The sequence below is a fragment of the Dryobates pubescens genome, chromosome 13 (assembly GCF_014839835.1).
Source record: "Dryobates pubescens isolate bDryPub1 chromosome 13, bDryPub1.pri, whole genome shotgun sequence".
In the NCBI taxonomy this organism is placed as follows: Eukaryota; Metazoa; Chordata; class Aves; order Piciformes; family Picidae; genus Dryobates; species Dryobates pubescens.
Window position 1 is genome coordinate 11849028 of NC_071624.1, and position 23034 is coordinate 11872061.

Sequence of the window (23034 nt, forward strand, 5' to 3'; positions counted from 1 at the left end):
CCCCCCCCCCCCCCCCCCAATCCTCCCTTCCCAAACGTTTAAGGCCACAATTGGGCAAGTGACGGGGCGGCCCCCCCCGCATCCGCGTCCCCTGTATTTATAGAGCGCCGGATGTGACGAGCCGCACGTGTAATTATTAAAGCAAGGATTCAATTACTGGTCACGTGAATTTGTAAATAATTATTATTATTATTTTCTCTTTTTTTTTTTTTCCCCCCCTTTTTATTTTTTTTTTTTTCCCCCCCACCGAATTTTTTTTTTCCTTCTTTTCTTCTTTTTTTTTTTTTTTTTTTTTTTTTTTCCTTTTCCTTCTTTTCTTTATGGAGTATTTAATTGAAGATTTAAAAGGCATCTTTTCACCTTAAAAACTGGAAATAAAAGAACATTGCTAAATAACGCCCCCCGTGTGCCGCTGTTGCCGCCCACCCTCTCCCACGTTTCTTGCGCCTGGGCTGGTGCGGGGGTGTGCCAAGCCTTGAGCCCCGGGCAGGGGCCCAGCCTGCCCTGGTACCCCAGGGCAAGATGGTAGGTGTCCCTCCCCCGCCTTGGGGCTGGGAAGAGGGCTGGATCTACCCACCTTGGGCTGCCCGTGGCCCTACTTCTGGGGGTCTGCGGTGGGGTGTCTCATCTGGGAGTAGAGGCTGGACCCCATCAAGGTGGGGGGGGCTGGTCTTTGTGTTGGGCTGCCTCGTGCTGAGTCACCCTGGCCATGGCCCAGAGGGTACAGAATAATTAACTGGAGGCTGTTCCCTAGATTAGAGGCTGATCCGTCTGAGCCGCAGCCCTGGCAGCACTAATGCTGGGAAGTGGTTGGCAGGGAAAGGCCAGCAGGGCCTGTATGTTTGTGTGGGGTATGGGCCAGGAGCTCTCTTCTGCCTGGGAGTGAGTGAGTAAAGAGGGAGGCCCTGGGGCTGCTCTGGTACTCTGCTTGCCAAGGAGTGGGGTGGCACCCTGACAGTGCCCTCCTGTGCTCCTTTGTGCCAGGGAAAGGTGCTGCAGCATTAATTGCCATCATTAGGTTTCAGAATGAACAGCTCTCTGGCTGCAAGTTAACCCAGCAGCCTGGCATCCCTGCTGGCCTGTATCTCCTGCAGCGGAGGTCGCTGTGGTGCTGTCAGATGTGATGTCCCAAAGCCTGCCCCCACCTGCCCCAAACCCAGCCACAGCGAGGCAGGACCCCCAGCTCTGTCAGGGGCTATGTGCCCCCGTCCGTACCACCAGCCCCTCGATGCAGGGCGGAAGGGATCCCCTTTCGTGGGCAGTGCTGGGGCTGCCACGCTGCTGAGGGTCCCGTGTCTCGCCTGGGGCTCGCAGGTGGGGGGCCCTGGCCGGGCGGGGCGGCGCTGTCCGCGGTGCTGGCACGGCGCTCTCCGCGGTGACCGGCCTTCCTCTTCTCCTCAGCCCCCTCTTCTTCCTCCATCTTTCCTCTCTTCACTCCCTCCTTCCTCCATCCCCCTCTTCCTTTAGTCCCCCTCTTCCTTCATCCTCCCCTTCTGTCTTCTTCCTCCTAGCCTCCCTCTCGCCCAGCCTCCCCTTCCTTCCTCCCTCATCCTTCATTCCCCTTGCCCTCCTCTTCCTCAGCCCTTCTCCTCCCTCCGTCTCTCTATCCTCCTCCTCTTCCTCCCCATCTCCCTCCCCCCTCCCGCCTTCCCCTCTCCCTCCTCTTCCTCCCTCAGCAGTGACGTCTCTGGACGTGCTGATCTCCGGCCCGACACAGGCACCTCTCGGGGCTCCGGTATCGCGGCCCGACCCGGTAACAGCCTCCGGTGGTGCGCGGCCGCTGCCTGGGGCCGCCCATGCGGTCGGGGGGCGATGCGGGCTGCGCGGAGCCGACGGTAGTGCTCGCACCGGGGCCCCCCCGGGAGCATGGGCTGCATCGGCTCCAAAACCACCATCGGTGGGTGAGCGGCACCGGGATGAGAGCAGGGAAGGGCGTTCTTGGGGGGGGGGTTTGGGGTCCGTAGAGGGGTTTAGGGTCGAGGGCAGTACAGGGTTTTGGGAATGGAGAGTGCGGGGGCTGTGGAGAGGCTACTGGGGGAGGAGATGGGTGGTGCAATTAAGGTATTGGGGACTTTGAGGGCTGTGGAACAGGGGAAGATGGGGACTGCTATGGGGGAGCTGAGGAGGTCTTGGGGTTGTGTGTATGTGGGTGTTTATTGAGGCTGTGGGGGTTGGGGATATGGTGAAATATGGAGATAGGAAGGTGGGCACAGAGGATTAGGGTGCCTAAATATAGCAGAGGGGAATAGAGAGAGCTTGAGGGTCTTTGGAGGCTCAGGCACATAGAGAGGAATGGGGGCATTAGGCAGGTGGGGATTTGGGGCTTGCGGGGGCAACTGCATGGCCCAGGAGGTATGAGGAAGATACGGGAGGTGAAGATGGGTAGGGGGTGGGAGGGAGGGGGTGGGGGTGCAGCTTTGGAGGAGTGGGTGGGTGGTGCAGGGGACTGGGAAGGTGGTGGGGGACTGGGGTGCTGGTCACAGAGGCTGTTGGAGGAGCTATGGAGGCTTGTAGGAGGGTGTTGCAGGGTGTAGGGTGCCAATTGGGTGCTGTGGGGGTGTCGCATATGTCTTGGGGGTGCTGCAGGAGGGATGAGGATGATGGGGGCTGCAGCCATGATCCAGGGGTGTTTTGGGGGCTGGGCCTGGTGAGGGCTCAGGCAGTGCTGGGGGTGGTGCAGACATAGTGGGGGGGCTCCGGGGATGATGTTGCTATGGGGGTGGGGGTGTCAATACCAGGACATCGCTATGGGGTGCCCCTGTCCACAGCCAGGGGTGAGGGGTGATTTGTGATGCTATAAGCATTTTCTTGAGGAGCCAGAGGCTAACCCTAGAGAGAGGTTTGGGGAAGTGCTGCTTAGCTGCCCCATATCCCACTTTACCTCATCAGCTGGGCCCATCTTAGTGCATGGGGAAAAAGGCTTCTGAGGGACATCCTGCCCTGGCACCTCAGGGGCTGGCATGGCTTGGGAGCTGCAGTGAAGGGGACCCTCTCTGGCCAGAGTGCTTGGGAGTCAGAGTCCAAGGGACTGGGGAGTCATCTGTTCGGGGTGCCAGTGCTAGCAGCTCAGGCTGTTGGGGTGGAGGATGGGTGCTGGTGCTTTTATTGCCTCTATTGCTTTTTACTTTTTTCTTCTTGCCCCAGAGATGGAGAAGTGGGGAGGGAGATTTTGGAGATGGTGAAGGAGTGCCAGCCCCCCAGAGCATGGCCCGGTGCCACATACCTGCATGCAGGCTGTGCCTGTCCCAGTCTGCTCCCTGCTAGCCTAGTCCATCTGCCCCCACCACTCTCAAAATAGCTGCCAAGCCGGGATGGGCACCCAGTCCCTGGTGCCAGGCTGGGGCTGTGCGTTACCGCTGACACAGGTGGAAGAGTTGCCCAGGCGTGAGTCACCCGTGCCGCAGCACTGGCTGCTCCAGAGCGTCCCCACAAGGAGTTGTGTCTAGTCTCAGATTGGGCAAGAAGCTGCTGCCCCGGGATGGGGGGAGTTGAGGGGGTTGCCAGGGGGATGAGGGTGCTGACACCTCCCAGGCTCTTCCCACAGTGGCTGTGGACACGACGCTGTGCGTGGAGTGGAAGGAGGTGAAAGCGCTGTCACCGCTGAGTGCTGCCCGCCCGCTGCCCCGCTTGGTGCGCCAGGCCTCCTTCGACAGCCAGGACTTCCTCCAGGTACCGCTGTGCCCATGTGCCCACATTCCATGGTGAGGCACCGGCCCCAGCTGGGGCTGCACGGGGCTCTGCTGCCCGCCTGGTCCTGCCAGCTTGCAGCCGGCTCTGGGGCTGCTCTGACGTCAGCCATGAGCAGGGCTGTATCCTGGGAGAAATCAGTCCACGGTGCCTCGTTGCCATGGCAATGCAATTTGTTGCGCGCCTCCAAATCCCACATCACTTCCCCCGTGGCCGTGGGCTTGGGGCCTGGTGTAGCCCGGATGGGCAATGGGGGCACACTGCAGGGTGTTACGGCACGGCAGGTTCTGGAGCCCAGCCATTGTGGCCTTACATGCACGTGTGTGTGCACGCAAGCTGGGGGACGACACACTTGGTGCTACCAACTAGCACAGGCTATGCACGCGGGTGTGTGCCCATTGCAGGTGTGTAGTGAGGGTGTGTGCACACACTGTGTACAGCAAGCGTGCATGTGTGTGGGAGCATTCTGTGTGTGCATGGTGAGGAAGACCCTACCTGCAGCATGTGTGTGAGGAAGATCCTCCCTGCAGCTCATGTGTGCAGCGAGTGCACGTGTGTGTGTGCACGAGCACCCGTGTATGTGCATGTGGTTACATGAGCAGGTGAGTGCGTGCTGGGCAGCTCTGTGTGCAGCAGCAGTGTGTGGTTGTGCTGCCAGTGAGGCAGGGTGCACATGGGCACAGCTGTGTGCCTGCCCAGTGCACTGTGTGGTGGAGTGGCCATGACCGTCTCTCCACGTACGTGCGCCTGGAACATGTGAGTGTGCACAGATGCCCTGGGACCCCTCCTGGGGTGGGGGTGGTGGCAGGGCACAGACAGGGTGGCTGGAGGCTGTGATGCCTCTGCCTGCTCCTGCAGGTCAATGTTGAGGACACTGTTGAGATGCTGCCCAAATCGCGGCGCGCGCTGACCATTCAGGAGATTGCTGCCCTGGCCCGCTCCTCACTGCACGGTAACTGCCTGTCCAGCCCGGGGCCTGGGGGAGCCTGGCAGAGGCAGGGAAGGTGGGGGGTGGGCTCTCCTCTGGGTGAGGGAACTGGGCATTGTGGGGAGGACACTGTGGGATTTGGGAGGGTCAAGATGTCCCATGGATTCCTTAGTGGCACCCAAGAGGAGGGTGTGGGACTGTGGGGGTGGGGGGGTGTGGGCTCTGTGGAGGGGTCTTAGGCTGCCCAGGGGGTGCTGATGGTGGGGGTGCATTTTGCAGGCATCTCACAGGTGGTGAAGGAGCATGTGACAAAGCCAACAGCCATGGCACAGGGCCGGGTCGCCCACCTGATCGAGTGGAAGGGCTGGTGCAAACCAGTGGAGTCACCTACTGCCCTGGAGAGCGCCTTCAGCTCCTACTGCCACCTGAGCGAGGGCGAGCAGGAGGCACGCTTCGCTGCTGGTGGGCACTCTGTGGTGCACGGCTGGCAGGCACACTTCTCCACTATGGCTGAGGGCAGGGGTGGCAGAGAGGGTTCTTTCCATCCATCCATCCATCCATCCATCCATCCATGCATGCATGCTACAGCACCGTGGGTACAGAGGTGCTGGGGCAGGGGGATTCTGGGGGCACCTTTCAGTGACCCATGCCTGTCCCATGTCAGGAGTGGCAGAGCAGTTTGCCATCGCCGAGGCCAAGCTGAGAGCCTGGTCCTCAGTGGATGGGGACGATTCAAATGATGAGTCTTACGATGAGGACTTCATGCCCTCCACGGAGAGCTCCCAGCCCACTGGTGAGTGCCATGGGGATTGGGCACCTGCCAGGGGGGCAAGTTGTCCTGGTGTCAGAACCTTCTTACTGGTGCCAAGAGTTGGAGGAGTAGGCTGCCTGATGCCTGGCCACCCCTTTATGGGACAGTGCCCATACCCGACACTATGGCAAGCAATGCCTGTGTCAGAGATGGGGAAGAGCTTCACGGTGACACCCTCTCTGGTGCCAGAGTGCATTTTGCTTTTCCTTTGATGGTTGCCAGTGCCACACATGCAGCAATTTGGGCAGAGGGAGCACAGTGCTACTCCCATCGCACTGCTCCCCACCTGGGGCATACAGGGTGAGGGGAAGCTGGCAGGCCCCAGTGCCATCAACACTGGACTGACACCAGGCATCCAATTTTCCTGCAGAGCTGACCAGCACAGTGCCTGCCAGTGCGCTGCTCCGAGACCTGCTGCAGGGCCACCTGTGCCACCTGGGTGTGCGGCATGGTTCCTGTGAACCCGAGAGTGACTCCTCACACACCCTCTCCCCTGAGACCCTCTGCTCCAGCCTCTGCAGCCTGGAGATGGTGTCCCCCTCTGAACTCACTGCCAAACTGCTGGGCACCCTTGGGGGCGAGGACCTGCTGCTGCCCAAGTTGCCCCCCCCGGCCAGCCAAAGTGCCTTGCGGGGCCTGGCACGGCTCCGGTGCCAGGACTCCCTCTACTCCGTGTCCTATGCTGAAGCCTGCCTCTCGCCTGCTGAGGACGAGGTGGTGCTGAGCAAGGACTTCCCGCTCCGACGGAAAGTCTCCGACGTCGCGTCCTCTGGGGTGGCATCGCTGGAGGAAGAGGAGGAGGCCGAAGAGCCCTGATGCCCCACTGGGGTGCCCTGCATCTCCTGATGGGGCTCCAGCCCTGCCACTGCTGCCCTCCGGCTGGATTCCCTGCTGGGCAAGGGATGGGCCCTGCCGCTGCTCCCCCTCATTATCTGGGCACGGGGGGGGGGGAGGCTGGGGGGGCTGCTACAGTCCTCCCCAGCATTATGCCCCCACCACGCTCAAGCCCCGCTTGGCCACATTGTTGCCCTCCTGGAGTTTTGCATGAAAGCGGGGAAGGGGCGTAGGGAAGGGCCTGGGGGGGTCCAACCCCTGCCCTGATGCCCAGATGTGCCCCCTAAAATCAATGGGACTGAATCAGTGGGGCTGGTTTTTCGCATGTTCCCCCCTCCAACTGCCCTGGGCTCCCCTTCTGGGCATGGGTGTCCCCCCCCCCCCCGCGCCATTGGCATGGCTAAGCCTCTCTGAGCATCCTGTGGGTGCCCTCGCCCCGTGCCCAGCACCCACAGCTCGGGGTGGTAGGGGGCATTAGGGGAGCAGGAGGGCTTTTCTCCTCTTTCCCCGGACGGCTTTTATTGGACCGAGTTTTAAACTGTGAACTGCTGCCTCAGGGCATGGGGCAGGTGGGGGTGCCAGGGGGGCTGGGGGTGTGTGTGTGTCTGCAGATGTGCCATGGTGCCAGGGCTTTCTATACTTTTGTATTCGTGTGGGGCTGGCACAGGGGGACTGTGAGGTGGGGGCTGAGTGGCCACAAGCCCCCAGACTGGGGACTTTGGGCCACCAGCAACAATAGTCTCAAGCCGGCCCTGTGTCAGGGGACTCAGTCCAACCAGGGTCCCCCAAGTCTGCCGTTGGGCAATACGGGGTGGAGAGAAGGGGGAGGTGGTGGAACTGATGCCTCCATCCCTGAGTCACTCACCCCTAGCAGGGAACCAAGTGCCTACATGAAGGGCGACCAGCCCCCCATCCTGGCTGGGGGTAGCACCCTGGCTCGGGGGCTCCCTAGGGCTGTGCCAGAGTTCTGGGCACGTCGTTTGTGGGAGGAATGCCAGTTTTTGCCAACGCTTGCGCCCCCCTTCCTGCATGGCATGTGTTCTCTTGGGGCTACTCGCCAGCTGCATGCTGCTCCTTGCCCAGCCACAGCCTGCCAGACCCACCCCTCGAGGTGCCCCCAACACCCTCTAAGCCCATGCTCCTGCACCTCTCCAGTACCCCCCATCAACCCCCACTGAGTACAGCACCTGTTCCCCTTCTCTGCTCTGGGGTGCCTGGTGTGGGGTTGGCTCCCACCTCCCTGGATGGCTAAGCTGTGAGGGGCTTCAGGGGGCATCAGGCCACCCCGATAGGCTCCCTGACACCCACCACCATCCCCTTTCCGGGGACAGTGAATGCACCCCATGGCACTGGGATGGGCTGGGGAATCTGAGGTGCCCGTGGAGGGGCAGGGGGAGCTTTGCTCTGCGTGTGTGTGCATGAGAGCACACCTGGGAGCAGGTATGCATGTGCCTGAGCTCCCCCACCCGGCTGCAGTGGGGTACCCATGGGGTGCCCACACCCTGGCACCCCTCCTCCTCCATCCTGCCAGGTCTCCAATAAAGTCCATTGTGTGAGCACTGTGCCAGGCTCCTCTTCTTGCAGGTGGGGGCACTTTCTCCTCCTTCTCCTTGGAGAGCTGAGGTGGGTGGCAGCAACATGTCCCCTTTCATGGCCCCGCAGGGTGACGGTGAGGCTTCAGCCCTTATCTCACATTCCTGGGGCCGGGGTGCCTAATTATGGGCATCGTGGTGGCAGTGGTGACAGTCGGCCAGCCCCCTCCCCGCGGCTGAGGCTTTGGGGAGCATAGGCAGCAGGCACCATGGCCTCGCTTGGCTCAGCCTCCACGTACCGTGCCTTCAGCCAAGGGCATGGAGAGCCCTGCTTCGAGGGCGACCTGCGGCGTCGGCCCTTCGGGGCACGGGCACACGAGGCCTTTGGGTACCCAGGTACTGGGGATTGGAGGGGGTGGGGGGTCCCCGCTACCCCAGAGGGTGTTCCCCCAAGGGCTATCCAGCTGCCCTGTGCCTGGGTGCAGCATGGCACCCCCCAACATAGAGTGGGGGGAGCTGGGAGGGGAGCCCCAACTATGCCCGAGGTGCTGCTTAGCTTTCTGGACAGTCCTCCAGCCCTGCCCTCCCCCAAAATTCCCCAGTACTCCTACTGTCCCTGCCTTCCCCAGGCCCACTGTGCCTCCACCTTCCCTCTCTCCAAACCCTTCTCAGCCTCCTTTTGTCCCCAGACCCCTCCATGGTCTTTCCCACCTCTCCAAACCTTCCTGGCTGCCCTTATGTCCTCAGCATCCCCTGTGCCCCAGACTCTTTAGTGTCCCCTGCTAGCCTGCCACTTTCCTTGTACACCCCCAGAACCTCTCAGTAATCCCAGAGCCCACCCCAATCCACTCCCTTTCCTGGTTGTCCCCTCTGTCTCCAGCCGCCTGCACCATTTCTCTGTTCCCAAATTGTCCAGTGCCTCCAGACCTCCCACTGCCTCCTACTACCCCTGGATCCCCACCTCAGACCACTCAATACCTCCCATATCCCTAGGGCACCCAGTTCTCCCTGCAGTTCCCCACTGCCACTCTGAACTGCCCTCCCCAGCATCACCAGACTTTTCCACGCCCCCTTCCGTGCCCCAGCCCCTAAGTGCCATGCCCCTGTCCCCATCATCCCCCCAAATGCTTGCAGGGTCTCCAGGTGCCATGTACCCCTGCAGCCTGGGCACCTGGGTGCGTGTCCAGGGTGACACCTACCAGGTGGTAGCTGACGTCAGCCAGTTTGAGCCCCCTGATGTCGTGGTGATCACCTCCAACTGCCATGTCGCCATCCAGGCTGAGAAGGTGAGGCCCCCTAGGGAGGCAGAATCCCCTGCCCCAAACATCATAGAGTGATAGGGTCCTGCCCCATAGTAACTGGGAATTGCCCTTGATGGCACTGGGGTAACTCCTGCCCCATTGTGGTGTGAGGCAATTTGGAACAGGCTGGCATAGAGCTAAGTGGAAATCATCCCACCCTGCAAGACTGAGGTAACTGTGAGCTGCTCCCTACTGGCAGCAGGGAAACTGGGAATGACCCTTTTGAGTCACTGCCCTCTTGATTTCCCTTGCTGGAGCTGTGGTGGCTGGGAGCTGCCCCGTTGATAACACCAGGCTAACAGAATGTGCTGCCTCCCAATAGGTGGCCGAGGATGGCACCATCTGTGACACCTTCACCCACAAATGCCAGCTGCCTGAGGACACGGACCCGCTGTCGGTGAGCTGTGCCCTCACCGAGGCTGGCACGCTGGTGATCACTGCCCGGCGCCGTGCTGGTGCCCGCCCCGGCGAGCCCCCGCAGCTGCTGTACCGCAGTGAGGCCACGCTGTGAGCTGGCACTGGGTAAAAAAGGCTTCTTGCCTCAAGTGATGCCAACCCTGGCACTGTGTGGAGGCTTGGCTGGTGCCTGCTGGCTGTGCCCTCTGCCCACCTCCAGCCCCTCTGTGCCTGCTCTGTTTATAAAGTCCTTTTATTAAATTAATATAAAAATCTCTGTATTTACATGGAGAGGGCTGCGAAATGGAGAGGCAGAAGGACCTCCCCCACTTCCCAGCCATAAGGCGCTGAGGAGGGGGGCAGTGCCCACCCAAGTGTTCACACCACCCTGAGCAGGGATGTTGTGGTGCCTGTGGGCAGGGGGGGTGAGGGTGGTGGCCGTGCTAGAGGACACTAGGGGCTGAGGTGGGAAGAGGTAGTGAAGTGGGAAGCCCCAAGAGGTGACAGGGAGGTGGGGAGCGTGGGCAGGCTGGGAGGGCACCTGGCCAGCCCCTGGCACAGAGAGGGGTCAGAGGCACTGGATTGGGAGTTCCCACCCTTAAGCCAAGCCCAGTATGACTGGGCACGGGGTGAGCATCCCCTGGCATCTGCCAAGGGTCCCTGCAGCACCTGGGGACACAATGGGCGACACCCCATCCCGCTAGCCCTTGGGGGTGTTGTCATCTTCATCAGCCCTGGGACCAGCCTCGCGGGGCATGGCGTGGTGCTGGTGGCGGTCCCAGAGCTGGCGCAGGGCGGTGGTGTCAGGCTCACTGGTGCTGGCGGTGCTGTCCCGGAAGCTGGCGAGCGGCGGGCGAACCTTCACCCCCTTGGCTGTCAGCGAGCCCTCAATGGCCTTGCGCAGCTGCAAGAACCCCAAACCCATAAGCTGGTGGCTCTGGGCGCTCTGGCCCATGCCTCACAGCCCCTGCTCACCTCCTTGAGTGACACCATGCCCACCAGGCGCCCGATGCTGGTGACGTACGCGTGGTCCAGGCCCAGCAGCGAGAAGATAGTGTGGGTCTGCGGGGAGAAAAGGCTGAGTTGGAGGCCTGGAGGGGAAACTGGGCTGAGGTCTAAAGAAGCAAGGTCTCACCTTGTGCAGTGAGGTGTGCTCCACAAGCTGAAAGGGTGCAGGGTCAATCTTGGCACTGCTGAAATCTACCAGCTGGTCCAACTGCTGTTCCTCCCACTCCAGGATCTGATGGGGGATGTCATGGGGCAGGGTGAGGGGGTGTGTACCCCGCAAGGTGCCAGAAAACTGCTGCCCCTACACCCACTATTATGGGTACATTAAGGTCATCCATCGGTGCTGCCTCCACCTCACACCTCAGCATCCCATTGGGATCTCCCAGGTCCCTGTGGGCAGGAGAGTCCTGCCTGCACCTGCCCAACCCTCACCTCTGCTGGGGTCATCCTGTCACCTGGATCCATCTCCTCCTGCAAAAGATGGATGAGCATGGGCAGGCTGGCAGGACAGGCAGGCTGGTGGCGGAGAGGGGCAGGGAGTGTGCAGGGTGCAGCGAGGTGCAGGCAGCAGTACCCAGGCAGGGCAAAGGCAGCACATGCAGGCAGGGTGCAGGCAGCATGTGGGTAGAGCACCAGTCAGGTAACAAGACTGGCTGAGAGGACACAGGCCACACCATGATTGGCCAAGATGGGCCAAGCCCAGCTTGTGATTGCTGGGTGGAATGCAGCTTGAGCTATGATTGGCTGAGAAAAGTGGGGTAAATCCATGGCTGTGACTGGCCAAGGCCCCCAGGTCACACTATGATTGGCCACAAAAGATTGAGATTGGGAGAACGCACACCGTGATTGGCTGAGCAGAATCAGGAAGTCTGAGATTGGCCACACAGACATAGGCTGAACATGATTGGCCAAGCAGAATCTTGCCAGGCCCCTGATTGGTTCAGAAAATCCATGCTGGCCTCCAATTGGCTGAGAGGAGCTGTGCCCAGACTGTGATTGGCTGCAGCTTACCACGATGGAAATGCGGACGTGTTTGGCCTTGCGATAGGCCATGCCCTGGGCCTGGCACCACATGGGGAGATACAGCTGTGTTAGGGCATGGCAGGGATGCCAGGGGGAGGGGGAGGGGGAGGGGGAAGGGGAAGGGGAGGGAAGGGAAGGGAAGGGAAGGGAAGGGAAGGGAAGGGAAGGGAAGGGAAGGGAAGGGAAGGGAAGGGAAGGGAAGGGAAGGGAAGGGAAGGGAAGGGAAGGGAAGGGAAGGGAAGGGAAGGGAAGGGAAGGGAAGGGAAGGGAAGGGAAGGGAAGGGAAGGGAAGGGAAGGGGTATGAGCAAGGATGGGCAGGATGGGGCAGGGATGAGAAAGAATGGAAAGGGCTAAGTAGGAATGAGAAAAGGTGAGCAGGAGTGGGCAGGAGTGTGAAGTGAAAAGGGATGGGAGTGATGGGAAAGGATGTCAGAATGGGCCAGGCAGGGATGGACAGGGCTAGGTAGGGCCAGACACTCACCTCGGTGGGCTCTGTGGTGGTGTTGGCACAGAATAGGTTCTTGAGGGCAATGCCAGAGTGGTCAGTGATGCCAGCTGCAAATGGGGAGTAGGTGTCAGCAGAGGGGCACAAGTGGGGTTGGAGGGGCTGGGTGCATACTCACCGGCCAGGCTCTCGACTGGGGCACTGGGCACCCGCTTCAATGCTGGCTTCAGGGGCTTGCGGGGGGAGACACGGGTGGGGGCACCTGAGGAGGTCTCTGTGCTGATCTGCAGTGGGGGATAGGGGGTGGTGGGATGGCGGTGGGGGGCAGCCTGTCCGGGCATCCCCTGAGGCAGCCATCTCCCTCACCTGGAAGCGAATGCTGGCATCGGAAGGCCGGTGTTCATTCTCAGCCAGCACCTTCTGCCGCAGGGCCAGGAGCCGGCGCTGGGGGCTGAGCTGCTGGCTGAGCAGAGCCCCTACCTGTGTCCGCTCGATGGAGCCCAGCAGGATCATGGACTCTGCCGGCAGCAGGGAGCTGCGTTGGCTCCTGACACCCCTTTCTCCATCCCACCCTTGCCATCCTGGCACAGCCACAGCTAGGGTGGGTGCTGGCAGAGCCCCCCGCCCACATCTCACCAGCAGACTCCACCAGCGGCAGGCTTTTCATTTTGGTGCTCTGCAGAATGTGCTGCAGGTCGCGGTACTTGCAGTTGGGGGTGACGTAGTGGATGTCCCGCAGCATGATGTCCTCCACCCGCACGTTGTATTTCCTGTGCCGGGAGGGAAATGGTGATGCTACTCCTCCCCTCCTGCATGCTGGGGGGGCTTGGGGATATAGCAGGGGACACACGCTCACTCGTGGTGGCCCCAGCCCAGCTCAGGGAGGTAGGGCAGCTTCTTGATACGGATGATGCTGTCGTAGAGGGATGGCTGGAGGCTCTGGGCCACGGCGTTGGCCAGGATCACAGCGATCATGACGGGCAGGATGTGAGAGATCTGCCCTGTCAGCTCGAAGACGATGACAGCTGTGGACACTGTGTGGGTGACGGCTCCTGACAGTGCGGCTGCCCCTGTGCCCATCCGTGGAAAATATGTCAGCTGCTACCCACCAGGCTGGGTCCCCACCCTTCGGTCCGTACCCCTGGGTCCCCACCCCTAGGGCATCCACTACACCCAGAACCCTTGGGGCCTCCTGGAGACATCCCCATTGGTGGTGTCACCTCAAGTTCCTGGTGGCATCACTTCAGCCCCGGGGAGCCTGCCAGCTCCTTTGGAGCACCTCCAAGTGATGCCCACCACGGTGTGCCCGTGCTGGCTCGGTGCTCACCCACCACGGCGTAGCCACCTGGCACTATGCGGTACGTGTTGCTGTTGGTGTGGATGCCATCAGGGAACCAGGCTGCCATGCTCTCTCCAACCAGGCGTCCAAAAGCTGCCCCTGTCCACAGAGAGGGGCTGGGACAGGGCGTAAGGGCTCTCCCAGAACCTGACCCAGCCTTGCACCCTTCCCTCTGCCTGATATTGCCAGGGAAAGAGACAGCTAGGGACAGTCATGAGCACCTTAGTGTGGACTGACAAACATCTCCCTTCTCCCACCCTGGCTAGACAGGGTACAGACTCTCACCAATGACAAAGACAGGCATGAAGGCTCCACAAGGCACTGGGATGGTGGTGGCCAGGGCTGACATCCAGAACTGCATGGGGGGTACAGACAGCTGTTAATTACTCCACCCCCAGCCCAGCCCTGCCTCCTATCCCTGCTGTGCCCCACAGCAGGTAGCTGCTGTGGAGCAGAGCATGGGCACTCTACTCCTCCCTGGGGGCACCCTGCCAGAACTTCCCTAGTGGTGCCTGATGGCATCCGGCCAGGACCTCCCTGGTGGCACCTGAGGGCGCCTGGCCAAGACCTCCCTGGTGGCACCTGGGGGTACCACTCCAGTACCTCCTGCTGGCACCTTAGTGGATCCCAGCCAAGATCTCTTTGATGGCGTGCTGGCAGTACCAGCCAACACTTTGGTGGCCTCTGGGAGGAGCCACACAGTACCTCTTGGGGCCACCTTTCTAGCACCCATCCAAAACATACCCAGGGGCATCCAGGAGCCCTGTCCCACAATTGTCTGGTGGCACTCCAGGGCTAGCAGGGGCAGGAGTTACTCACCTTCATGAGGATGAAGACAACGAGGGTGACAAAGACATTGGAGCGAGGGTGACGCCAAGCTTCCAGGATGCCCAAATATTCAAATTCGTCACTGAGCCCCTGCTTGGCCCATGTCTGATTGTCGAACAGTGTCACCAGAGTGTCCTTCTGGGTGAGCTGGGGATGGACAGGAGTCAGGTGGAGCTGGTGGTCGCCCTGCGGTGGGGACCATTGTGCCACCCCATGGTGGGTACCTGGCCAGCCATGAACTGTCCGAAGCCGGGGGGGAAGGTCAGCGTGGAGATGAGCAGTGTCACCAGGGCAGGAAAGAGCAGACGCCTGGGGGTGACAAAGGGCAGGGGGTGACTGGTGCAGCTCTGACTCCACTAGCCCAGTGCTGGAAACCACTGGACACCTACTTCTTCATGAGGAAGCGATTGATGGTCTTCTGGCGGCGCATGAACTGCACAATCTTGCGGTTGAGGTAGACGAAGAGTGCACCTCCGAAGCCACTTGCGATCCTGGGCAGAGGAAAAGGTTGACCATACACAGGTCCTGCTTCCACCACTGCCACCACCAGCACCTTCACTTCACCCCTGGGGTCATGGGATGGGCATTGGGGTGGCTCCACTCACCCAATGACGGCAAAGGCAGGCAACTCCTGTAGGTCGAAGGGGAAGTCAAGGCGGAAGCGGGTTTTGAACAGCGCAGTGATCGTCTCTGGGGGGTGGCAGAGATCAGCAGGGCTGGGCAGGAGGGTCCCTGGGCCTCCCACCCTGCCAGAAGTACCTTCATCCTTGTTCCAGACGGCAAGAACACGGAAGATGAAGGCACTGAAGGTGGCAGCGAAGAAGCCGCGCCAGTAGTTGCGGACAGCGAAGAAGGTAGAGGTGACCTCAATGCTGAAGAGGACGCCTGGCACCAGGGGGGAAGTGCACGAGGGAGGCGGCGAAACCCAAGTGGGCCCCTGGCACCTGGCATGCTTCTTGCCCCAAGCCCACCCTCATGCATGGCCTGCAGATTCTGGACAGCCCCAAGGACACTCTATGGGGTGGTTCAAGGGCTTCCCTGGCAAAGCACATGGCTGGTTCCCAGCTGGCCGCAGCGGGCACTGCGGAGAAACGGTCAGCGGGAGCAAGAGGGTAGCACAGGAATGTGAGCAACAACATGGGGGATGGCCCTGGGGTGGGGTGCACATGGATGTATGGAGGGGCAGATGGGGCAGCACAGCAGGCAGACGACAGGGAGGGAGTCAGACACACCACCAACCTACAGGAAGGGCTCAGCGGGGCCAGAGCAAGGAGCTCCCTGGAGTGCAAGGCAACAGGGAAGAGGATGAGAGCAGACATTACACCCCCGGGGGGATGGTGCCCGCTCCTCCCTTCCTCTTCCCATGCCAGCTGACCTGGGGTCCTCCTTGCCCCACCAGGCAGACCCTGGTGCCCACGTGGGAGGTGTATGGAGGCTGGGGGAGCCCAGGGTGACCCTACCTCCGATTGGGGCGGCGAAGCAGCAGCCGACACCAACAGCGCAGGCAGCTGCCAGCATTTCAATGTTCCTTGCCTCGTTCTGTGGGCGAGCCGGGGGTGAGTGGGCACTGCCCCCTTCCCCCTAGGCACTGCCAAACCTGCTGGAGGGCACAAGCAGAGCCCTCACTGGGCCAACCTGCCCTGCTCACCTCATAGATGCCTCCAAAGAGGGAGAGGAAGCGGCTGAGCAGGGCTGCGCACATGCTGGCAATGTGGACAAAGGGACCCTGTGGGGACAGTGGGGAGGCTGAGGATGGTGTCCTTCTTGGCCTTCTGCCTGTCCTGACCCAGGCAGTGCTCTCACCTCTTTGCCCAGGGGCATGCCACTGCCCAGGGCGCATGTCAGGCCAATGACCTTGGCCACAAATGTCTTGAAGGTGAGGTACTCCTTCAGCACAACACCCCTCAGGATGGTCTTCATCTCGGGTATTCCTGAACCTGACACCAAGGAGACAGTCTTGACCCAAGGCCATCGAGGGAGTCCACTAGGGACCCCCTGCCCCATAGTTCTGGGGGGAATCCTTGACTCTTCCACCTCTCAATGTGATCCCAGAAACACCTCTGCCCATATCACAGTCAGCAGGAACAGCCCCATGGCCATGTAGGAACAGATCAGCCCATACCCCTGGGGGTACTCCAATTCGACAGCCCCCAGAAGACCCTCTGAAGACAAACTCCTAAGCCTAGGAAGATCCCCAGGACACCCAACCTTGTATCCTAGAAGGCTGTCCACCCCATAGCTTGTAGGAGACCCTCTGAAGACCAGACCAGACCACAGCCCATGGAAGACCTTCAGGATCCCCAACCCCATAGTTCAGGAGGACATCCAGACAACTCCCAGCACACAGCCCCAGGTACTGAACACTCTGTTAGGATGTAGCCAGCCCCTCCAGTGCCCTACCTACAGCCTGAGGGGCGAGGATCTGAGTGAAGCCAGCTGAGAAGGTGATGAGAACAGTGGGGTAGGTGACCCAAGCCAGGTACTGCAGCAGCACATTAGTGTCCAGGCCCCCATACATCCATTTCTGGGCTGTGGGCAAAGCCAGCCAGGTGGGTCACAGGTAGTGAGGACCATGCCATGGCCCTGTGGCACGACCACCCCGTGCTGGCATGCCATGGCCCCGGGACCCCACTGGTGCCCACTTACCTTGGAGACAGGTGGCAATGGCGAAGTCCATGGCCCAGCTGACCAGTGCCATGACCAGCCCCAGAAGGATGAGGAAGACCCAGTCCTCACCCACCTTGGAGATGAGGAACCGCTGACACTGCAAGGCACAGACTGCAGGCACAAGGGCAGGCTCAGTGCCAGGCACCCCGAGGATGGGCTGCTCAGGCAGTGGGGTCAGGCTGGCAGGGACACAAGTGCTCACAACCAGCCTCTCTGACCCAGCCCTGCAGGCACCGTCCAGCACAGCACCACCACAGCCATGCCACAGCCACGAGTGGGCAGGAATAGTGGGCTCCAGCAGTGCAAACCTGCACAAGGCACTGCTGGGCATGCACCTCCCTCCAGCACGGCCCCCCTGGCACGGCCCCAGACAGAGGGGCTGGGGGCCCCAAGTCCCCGCGGCGTGCCTGGCTATTTTGGGCCATTGTGTCCCTGCTGCCCGACGGGCAGGTGGCATTGTCCTCGGCGCCGGTGTCCCATGACAGCCAGAGAAACCCTACCCGCCGCCACTGCAGGAGGGTGGGCAGCCTTGCTCAGACCGGTTGCTGCCGTGAGGCTGCGCCCACCGGCGTCCCCATCCCCGATGGCCCTTACCACGGCAGGGGGCACAGCGCCCCTGGGTGTACTCCAGCAGCTCAGAGGGCCGGCGGGGCCGGTGAGTGTCCCCTTCTCCGTGCCTCTGCTGCAGCCGCAGCCGAGCTGCCTCATCCTTGGCGAAGGTGCCCAGGTCCTGCGTGTAGCGGCCATACATCTGCGGGAGAAGGAGCGGGCAGGGCTGTCACGGCAGGCTGGAACACCCGCTCGAGTGGGGAAACTGAGGCAGGGGAGCAGCGGGCATGCTGGCATGGCCTCTCAGCACTGGGCAGTGCCAGACACCCTCAGGGGAAGAGTGCCTGATGGCTCTGTGGGTCTCTACATGCCATCCAGGGCGTGGGAAGGGGTTGGGCAGAAAAGCTGCTTGGGGATCAATGACAATTGGTTCACCCAATACCCCAGCACAGGCAGGCAGCTCTGTGTGGTACCAGTCACCGGCCCTGCCCAGGTGCTCCAGGCACAGTGTTGGGCTGGTGAAAGGTGGGGAAGGAACTCCAGTGTTGGGAACACAGCCAGCCTGGCCAGGAGATTCTGAGGGCTGGTATTGGGGTTGTGCTGGTGCTCTGCTGGGCCGCTCCCTTCAGCATCACTAAGAGCAGGGCTGGGGTGGCCCACGGGGAGCCAGCCTTGGCACGCTACAAGTGACACCAGCTGACCAGTCTCTGCCAGCAGCAGGGAGGTAGGAGGTCAGTGAGGGTCAGGGCACATCCCCAGTCCAGGGGAGAGGGGGCATAGCATCAGGCACAGGGTGCTCCTTGAGCTGTGAGGGGGAAAGCTGGGGAGCAAGGAGGTGAGTGGCTTTGTGCCCACATAGGAGGCATCCCCTCCTCCTCGGGTGCCTCCTGCCTGACTGTGGCACGTGGCCTGGCCAGGGTGTGGGGGGGTGGCCCTGGCAGTGCCCCTGGTGCTGGCCAGGAGCTCTTTGTGCCCGTCCTCCCCACCAAGCTGGGGGCATTTGTCCCATGCTGGCGGGCACTGCCAAGGACTTGGTTGCTTGGTTTCCGCCTCACTCCCTCCAGCACGACCTGAATGCCAAGTGCCAGAGGTTGGCCCGGCACAAAGGGAGGCTTCAGGGCTGTGGGGGCCCTGCCAGGCTCCCACGTCGGAGCGACGTGAGCCCCATGCCGATGGAGTGCCCACCCGCCATGCCACGCCAGTGCAGCACGTGGCTGGGGCACAGTCACCCTCCTCAGCACAGCCTGTGTTGATGCTGGATGGAGGGGCAACACCATGGGTGGGCACCATGCATGGCACGTGGGCAGCCCGGCCCTGGCTGCTGAGAGGTGCCCACTCTGGACACCTGGGTCCTGTATGCACCCCTCAGCCTGGTGGCATGTGCTAGCCCCCAGGGGCACGGTGTGAAGGTGCATTTCACACGGGGCATCACTCCTGCCCGGGTCCCTTTGGCAGGGAGCAGAAAGCAGCCAGAGCGGCGCCGAGTGGATTCTCCACTGTCTAATAACCAGGTTGTGTTCAGCGGCAGGAGGAAGGGTGGGGAAACAGGCAGGGAGTGGGGGGCACATTCATTTCCATTGCTGATGCCCCTCCTGGCATGGATTTCCCCCCAGACTCCTGCTCAGTGTGGGCTCAGAAACCCCTTGCCCTGTGGAAGTGTGCCGGGGGCAGGAAGGGAACTGACACATCCACCTCGGGTGGTCAGATCTGGCATCTGTCAGAGGAGGACCCTGGCCCTGCATGGGTCCCTGAGTTCAAAGGCTCCCTTCGGGTGAAGCTTGTTTCCTCTGGAAGATGAAACGGGAGGACGCCCCAGGAAGTGCTGGCCCCCTGCCAAGAACCCTCCTCCCCCAGCCTCACTGCTGCCCCATGGTCAGTCCTGGCTGGGATCGGAGTAACCTCAGGTTAAAAGCCCCCTGAAACAGCTTCATGCCCAGTCATGGGGCTGTGGCAGGGGCTGCCATGCTGCCCTGCGTTTGTTGGGACACCCAATGGGATGTCCAGCTGCCGGGGGTCCAGCCTGCTTGCAGAGGAGTGGGTGAGGTGGGATTCTGTTCCTCCTCCCTTTGTTTTTAGCCACCCCCACTTGCAACAACAGCGATTTAAGTGAAGGGACTGTGCCAGCCCACTGCCACCTGCCACCCAATGCTAGCCTGCGTTACTGCTCTGCCCCATGCCATGACCTTGCACCCCAGGGGTGCCCCATGGTGTGCAGCCAGTGTGTCCACAGCCCTGGCACGGCTGTGAGGACACAGTGAAGGCCAGCGGTGGGCTCTCTCTTTCCTCCTCCTCCTCCTTTTCCTCCTCCTCCTCCTCCTCCCGCTCGGGTTATTTTTCCACAAAGGCCTTTTGAAACACAAACAGCCCTGGGACTCCGGCCTCCGCCACAAAACAGCTGAACAATCACAGTGCTGGGCAGGCAGGGAGCGGGCACGGGGGAAGAGCCTGGTGGGGGGCACCCGGGGACACAGGCATGGGCCAAGGCTGCTATGTCGGTCCTGGGCTCCTGCACTGGGGGCACTGGCCGTGCCACAGCTCCCCGGGCAGTGCCAGCCCATGATGTCCACTGCACCCGGGTGATGTTGTGCCTAGGGCGGGTACTGGCATCTGGTGCTGCTGTGTCCCTGTGCCACCCTGTCCCATAGCACTGAGCTTGTCTTGCAGCAGAGCCCACCTCCACATGGCCAATGCCAGTCAACCTTCTCCCTGAAACCATGATCTTGGGGCACAGTTTTTTAAAGGCAGGGGGTCCTCTGGGGTGGCAGCAGGCAGGCAGAGGCTGTGGAGTGTGTCACGCTGCCCGTCTTAGCTGGGCTCTAATCACCCTGAGCGGCTCCACAGGGAACAAGGGCAGTTTGTCAAGCTTAATCCCACCCCCACCTCCTGAAGGCCCCTTGCTTCCCATCACAGCAGCCTGGCATGCTGGGGACACCTGGGCTGGCATGCATCCTGGCACAGTTAGCATGGTTGGGGTTTCTCATGGGCACCGGCTCAGCATGGGGTCCACAGGGGGGGATGCCATTACGTGGGGAGATATTTAAGGGTGAGGTTGTGCCAGCACCAAGTGGCACTATGGCCACAGCATACCAGGGCTGGTGAAATCTAGGGGGGAGGAGATTAAGGACGTAGGGTGGAAACAGGGCTCTTTGGGCACAACTAGGCACAACCCTGCAGCCCAGCTCTGATGCCGTGATTGTGGACATGGGCAAGAACTGTTCCCTGGGCTGTCCTCAGGGCAGTCTAGCTCAGACCAACCTGTGCCAGGCTCTGGCTGGATCCTGAATCTCCTGGCAGGTGCTAGCAGGAGCTGCTGGTAGCTTGGATGCACTGCAGAGGGCTGGGCACCCCTCCTGCCCAGCACGTGCCCAGGCAGCTCCCAAAATCCAGGTGTAAAGCTGTGGGACAGGAGCCCGCACCCAGCCTCACCCATGAGCCTCAGGTAGTTTCACAAGCCTTGCTGCAGCCAGAGGCCATGGGGATGGGTGCCTTGGGGCACCTGGGGCACGGGTGCTACCCCGCCCGAAGGAAAGGAGGGCAAAGTCTGCTGGCGCCATGCAAGGCTGCCCTGATGCCAGCCCAACGTGCCTTTCCCCTCACGCACTGCCCGCAGGCTCCTCCGCCCCGTGGTGCCTGGCCAGGCTGGCTGTACCCACCCACCACGGATACGGCACCCAGGAGGGCAGTCCGGTGCCAGGGTAGGGGAGGAGTAGCACCCCCACGGCTCACATTTGATGGTGCCTGCTTGTGGCCCCAGCTGCTCCTTGGCTCAGCCCTGCCAAGCAGGCATCACTCACAGCAACTAGCTCAAGCTCTTGGCAGACTTGGGCTGCCATGGGCACGGGTAGCCTGCAGCAGATCAGCCCCTGCTTCCCTGCCCACCTTCTCGGCACTGCCTGTTGGAATGCCAGGGCAAAGTACCCATTTGCCGAGCTGCCCCAGGCACAGTCCCAAGCAGGGACAAGGGGGAAGCACCTTTGCCCGGACGTCTGAGTGCCTTAGGCAGCAGAGGGGAGGGAGGACACTGGGGACAGACAGGGCATCCAGGTGCCAGTGGGGAGGCCCCAGAAGGGAAGGAGCTGTAAACATGGGGCTAAGGTTGCAGGCGGAGGAGATATGCTATCTTGGGAGGAGAGGGCTAGGGAGTGAAGGGTGCCCTCGCGGTGCCTCTGGGAGCCCACACAGTGTGGGCATCACTGCCCAAGTGATGAGGGGGTTGGGGGGGGGGGTGACGTACGGTCAGGAGTCCTGCCGCAGGGAGTGGGGGGCTCAGCTGAGCACTTCCACTGCTGGTGGGGCTATGGGGTGGCACTTCTGTCCCGGGAGACATCCCCAGCCACAGCCCGAAGGTGGGTACCCCAAACTGGACATCGCAGCGCTCAGCAGCACCGCCACCCTGAGCGGGACAGTCCTCCAAAACCGCCCATCTGCCCCAGGCGCCCCGTCGTGAGCCGAGTCCCTCCAGTGCACGGTACCCCCCGGTGCCCGGTACCGGCCGCACTCACCAGGGTCTGCTCATACTGCAGCGCCCGCTGCGCCTCGCTTTCGGAGGCCATGGTGCCGCCGGTGCCTCCGCTCCTGGCCGTGCCGGTGTCGGTGCCCGCGGCGGCTCCTCCCGGGCCGTACAGGGCGGGCCCGGGGCACTGCCCAGGGGAGGGACCGGTCGTGCTCCGCCTCTGCCAGCGGCGCCGAGCATCCAGCACCGGGCAGGGGCAAGGGGGTGCCCGGATGGGGCTGAGGGACTCTGCTCTGCCCACCCATGGGCTTTGCCCGTAGGTTTCCCAGCTGAGGATGGCACCCGTGGGAAGCCGGTGTGCGCGAGTGTGGGGGGTAAAAGCTAGCGTGGGGTGCCCGCGGGTACAATTCCCATTGGGACGCATTGCTTGTTCCCACGGACACTGGCACTGCCACCGGTCCCTGCTTACCCGTGGTTTCGCCCTGGTGGAAAGTGGGCAGCAGGGCGATGAGGGTGGCGCGGGCAGCAAGCCCACAGCCAAGGGGTTGGATCTGGGGAGGCAGATGGCACAAGGAGATTTGCAGATGCCCATGGATGGCTGGGAACCTCGGCACGGTGGGGACTTGCCAGGGGTACCTCAAAGATGGCAGGGAGTTTGTCCTTACCGTGGTGCTGCTCAGTATCCCTGGACTGCCAGCCCCAGGGAAGGAAGCTGGGTTCTGCTCTTCGCTGCCAAACCCGCTGGGCAGCAGTGGCTCAGCCCTCTCCAGAGGGGCACACGAGCAAAGCATGACACCAGCAATCCTTGGGCAAGGTGCTCCGGCATGGCAGGATGGCTGGCTCAGGAGCAGCTGGCAGGGCCGAGCTCGCCCTTCTCCCTGGGGCACCGCAGGGCACCTCAGTGGCAAGAACTGGGTGCAGGGAGAGACAGAGCTGTGACACTGTCGGGCTGGTGTTGTGGGATGGGGAATGGGTTAGTTCTCACTGCCTGGGTGCCACCCTCTGCTTTGACGTTGGCACCTCCAATGGTGGGCAATGATGGCCAAGCTAGGGGCTGGGATATGTCCTGTGCCAGGCTGGGAGGGTTCATTGCCGGACGCGAACTGGGTTGAGGCAGGGCGGTGATAAAATAAGCTCCCTGCTCATTGTGTCCCTGGGCACGGAGCTCCCTCCTCACTTGTCAGCTTCTGGCACTGCCCCACAGCAGCCAGGACACTCATCCGGAGGGGCAG

At 61.8% G+C, this 23034-nt stretch overlaps 3 protein-coding genes across 3 annotated transcripts; 2 read left to right on the forward strand and 1 right to left on the reverse strand.

Annotated features, from left to right (window-relative positions):
• Window positions 1–1684: 1684 nt before the first annotated feature.
• FAM131A (family with sequence similarity 131 member A) lies at window positions 1685–7814 on the forward strand. The gene is given in 7 exon segments (XM_054166940.1): window positions 1685–1852; window positions 1854–1897; window positions 3545–3669; window positions 4546–4639; window positions 4895–5077; window positions 5280–5408; window positions 5797–7814. Coding segments are annotated over 7 exon segments (1077 nt in total). The 5' UTR covers window positions 1685–1796; the 3' UTR covers window positions 6243–7814.
• A 244-nt stretch (window positions 7815–8058) lies between these two features.
• On the forward strand, window positions 8059–9604 carry LOC128897685 (heat shock protein beta-7-like). The gene is made up of 3 exons (XM_054166736.1): window positions 8059–8188; window positions 8927–9078; window positions 9416–9604. Exons 1-3 carry the CDS (start codon window positions 8062–8064, stop codon window positions 9602–9604), a joined length of 468 nt encoding a protein of 155 aa, XP_054022711.1. The 5' UTR covers window positions 8059–8061.
• A 138-nt stretch (window positions 9605–9742) lies between these two features.
• Window positions 9743–22593, reverse strand: CLCN2 (chloride voltage-gated channel 2). The gene is given in 26 exon segments (XM_054166580.1): window positions 9743–10393; window positions 10465–10551; window positions 10625–10729; window positions 10930–10968; window positions 11509–11559; window positions 12003–12076; window positions 12145–12250; window positions 12333–12484; window positions 12603–12736; window positions 12823–13036; window positions 13294–13404; window positions 13591–13660; window positions 14125–14280; window positions 14358–14442; window positions 14523–14624; window positions 14739–14823; window positions 14893–15018; window positions 15594–15672; window positions 15782–15859; window positions 15937–16070; window positions 16534–16662; window positions 16780–16911; window positions 17395–17551; window positions 21852–21930; window positions 21932–22353; window positions 22468–22593. Coding segments are annotated over 26 exon segments (3237 nt in total). The 3' UTR covers window positions 9743–10189.
• Between the last annotated feature and the right edge of the window lie 441 nt (window positions 22594–23034).

Bases quoted from the DNA above. Each gene is read 5' to 3' on its own strand.
- LOC128897685 (XM_054166736.1), top strand. From the start codon at position 8,062: ATGGCCTCGCTTGGCTCAGCCTCCACGTACCGTGCCTTCAGCCAAGGG. The intron at 8,189-8,926 runs GTACTGGGGATT...AAATGCTTGCAG, and splicing joins CGAGGCCTTTGGGTACCCAG to GGTCTCCAGGTGCCATGTAC. The intron at 9,079-9,415 runs GTGAGGCCCCCT...GCCTCCCAATAG, and splicing joins TCGCCATCCAGGCTGAGAAG to GTGGCCGAGGATGGCACCAT.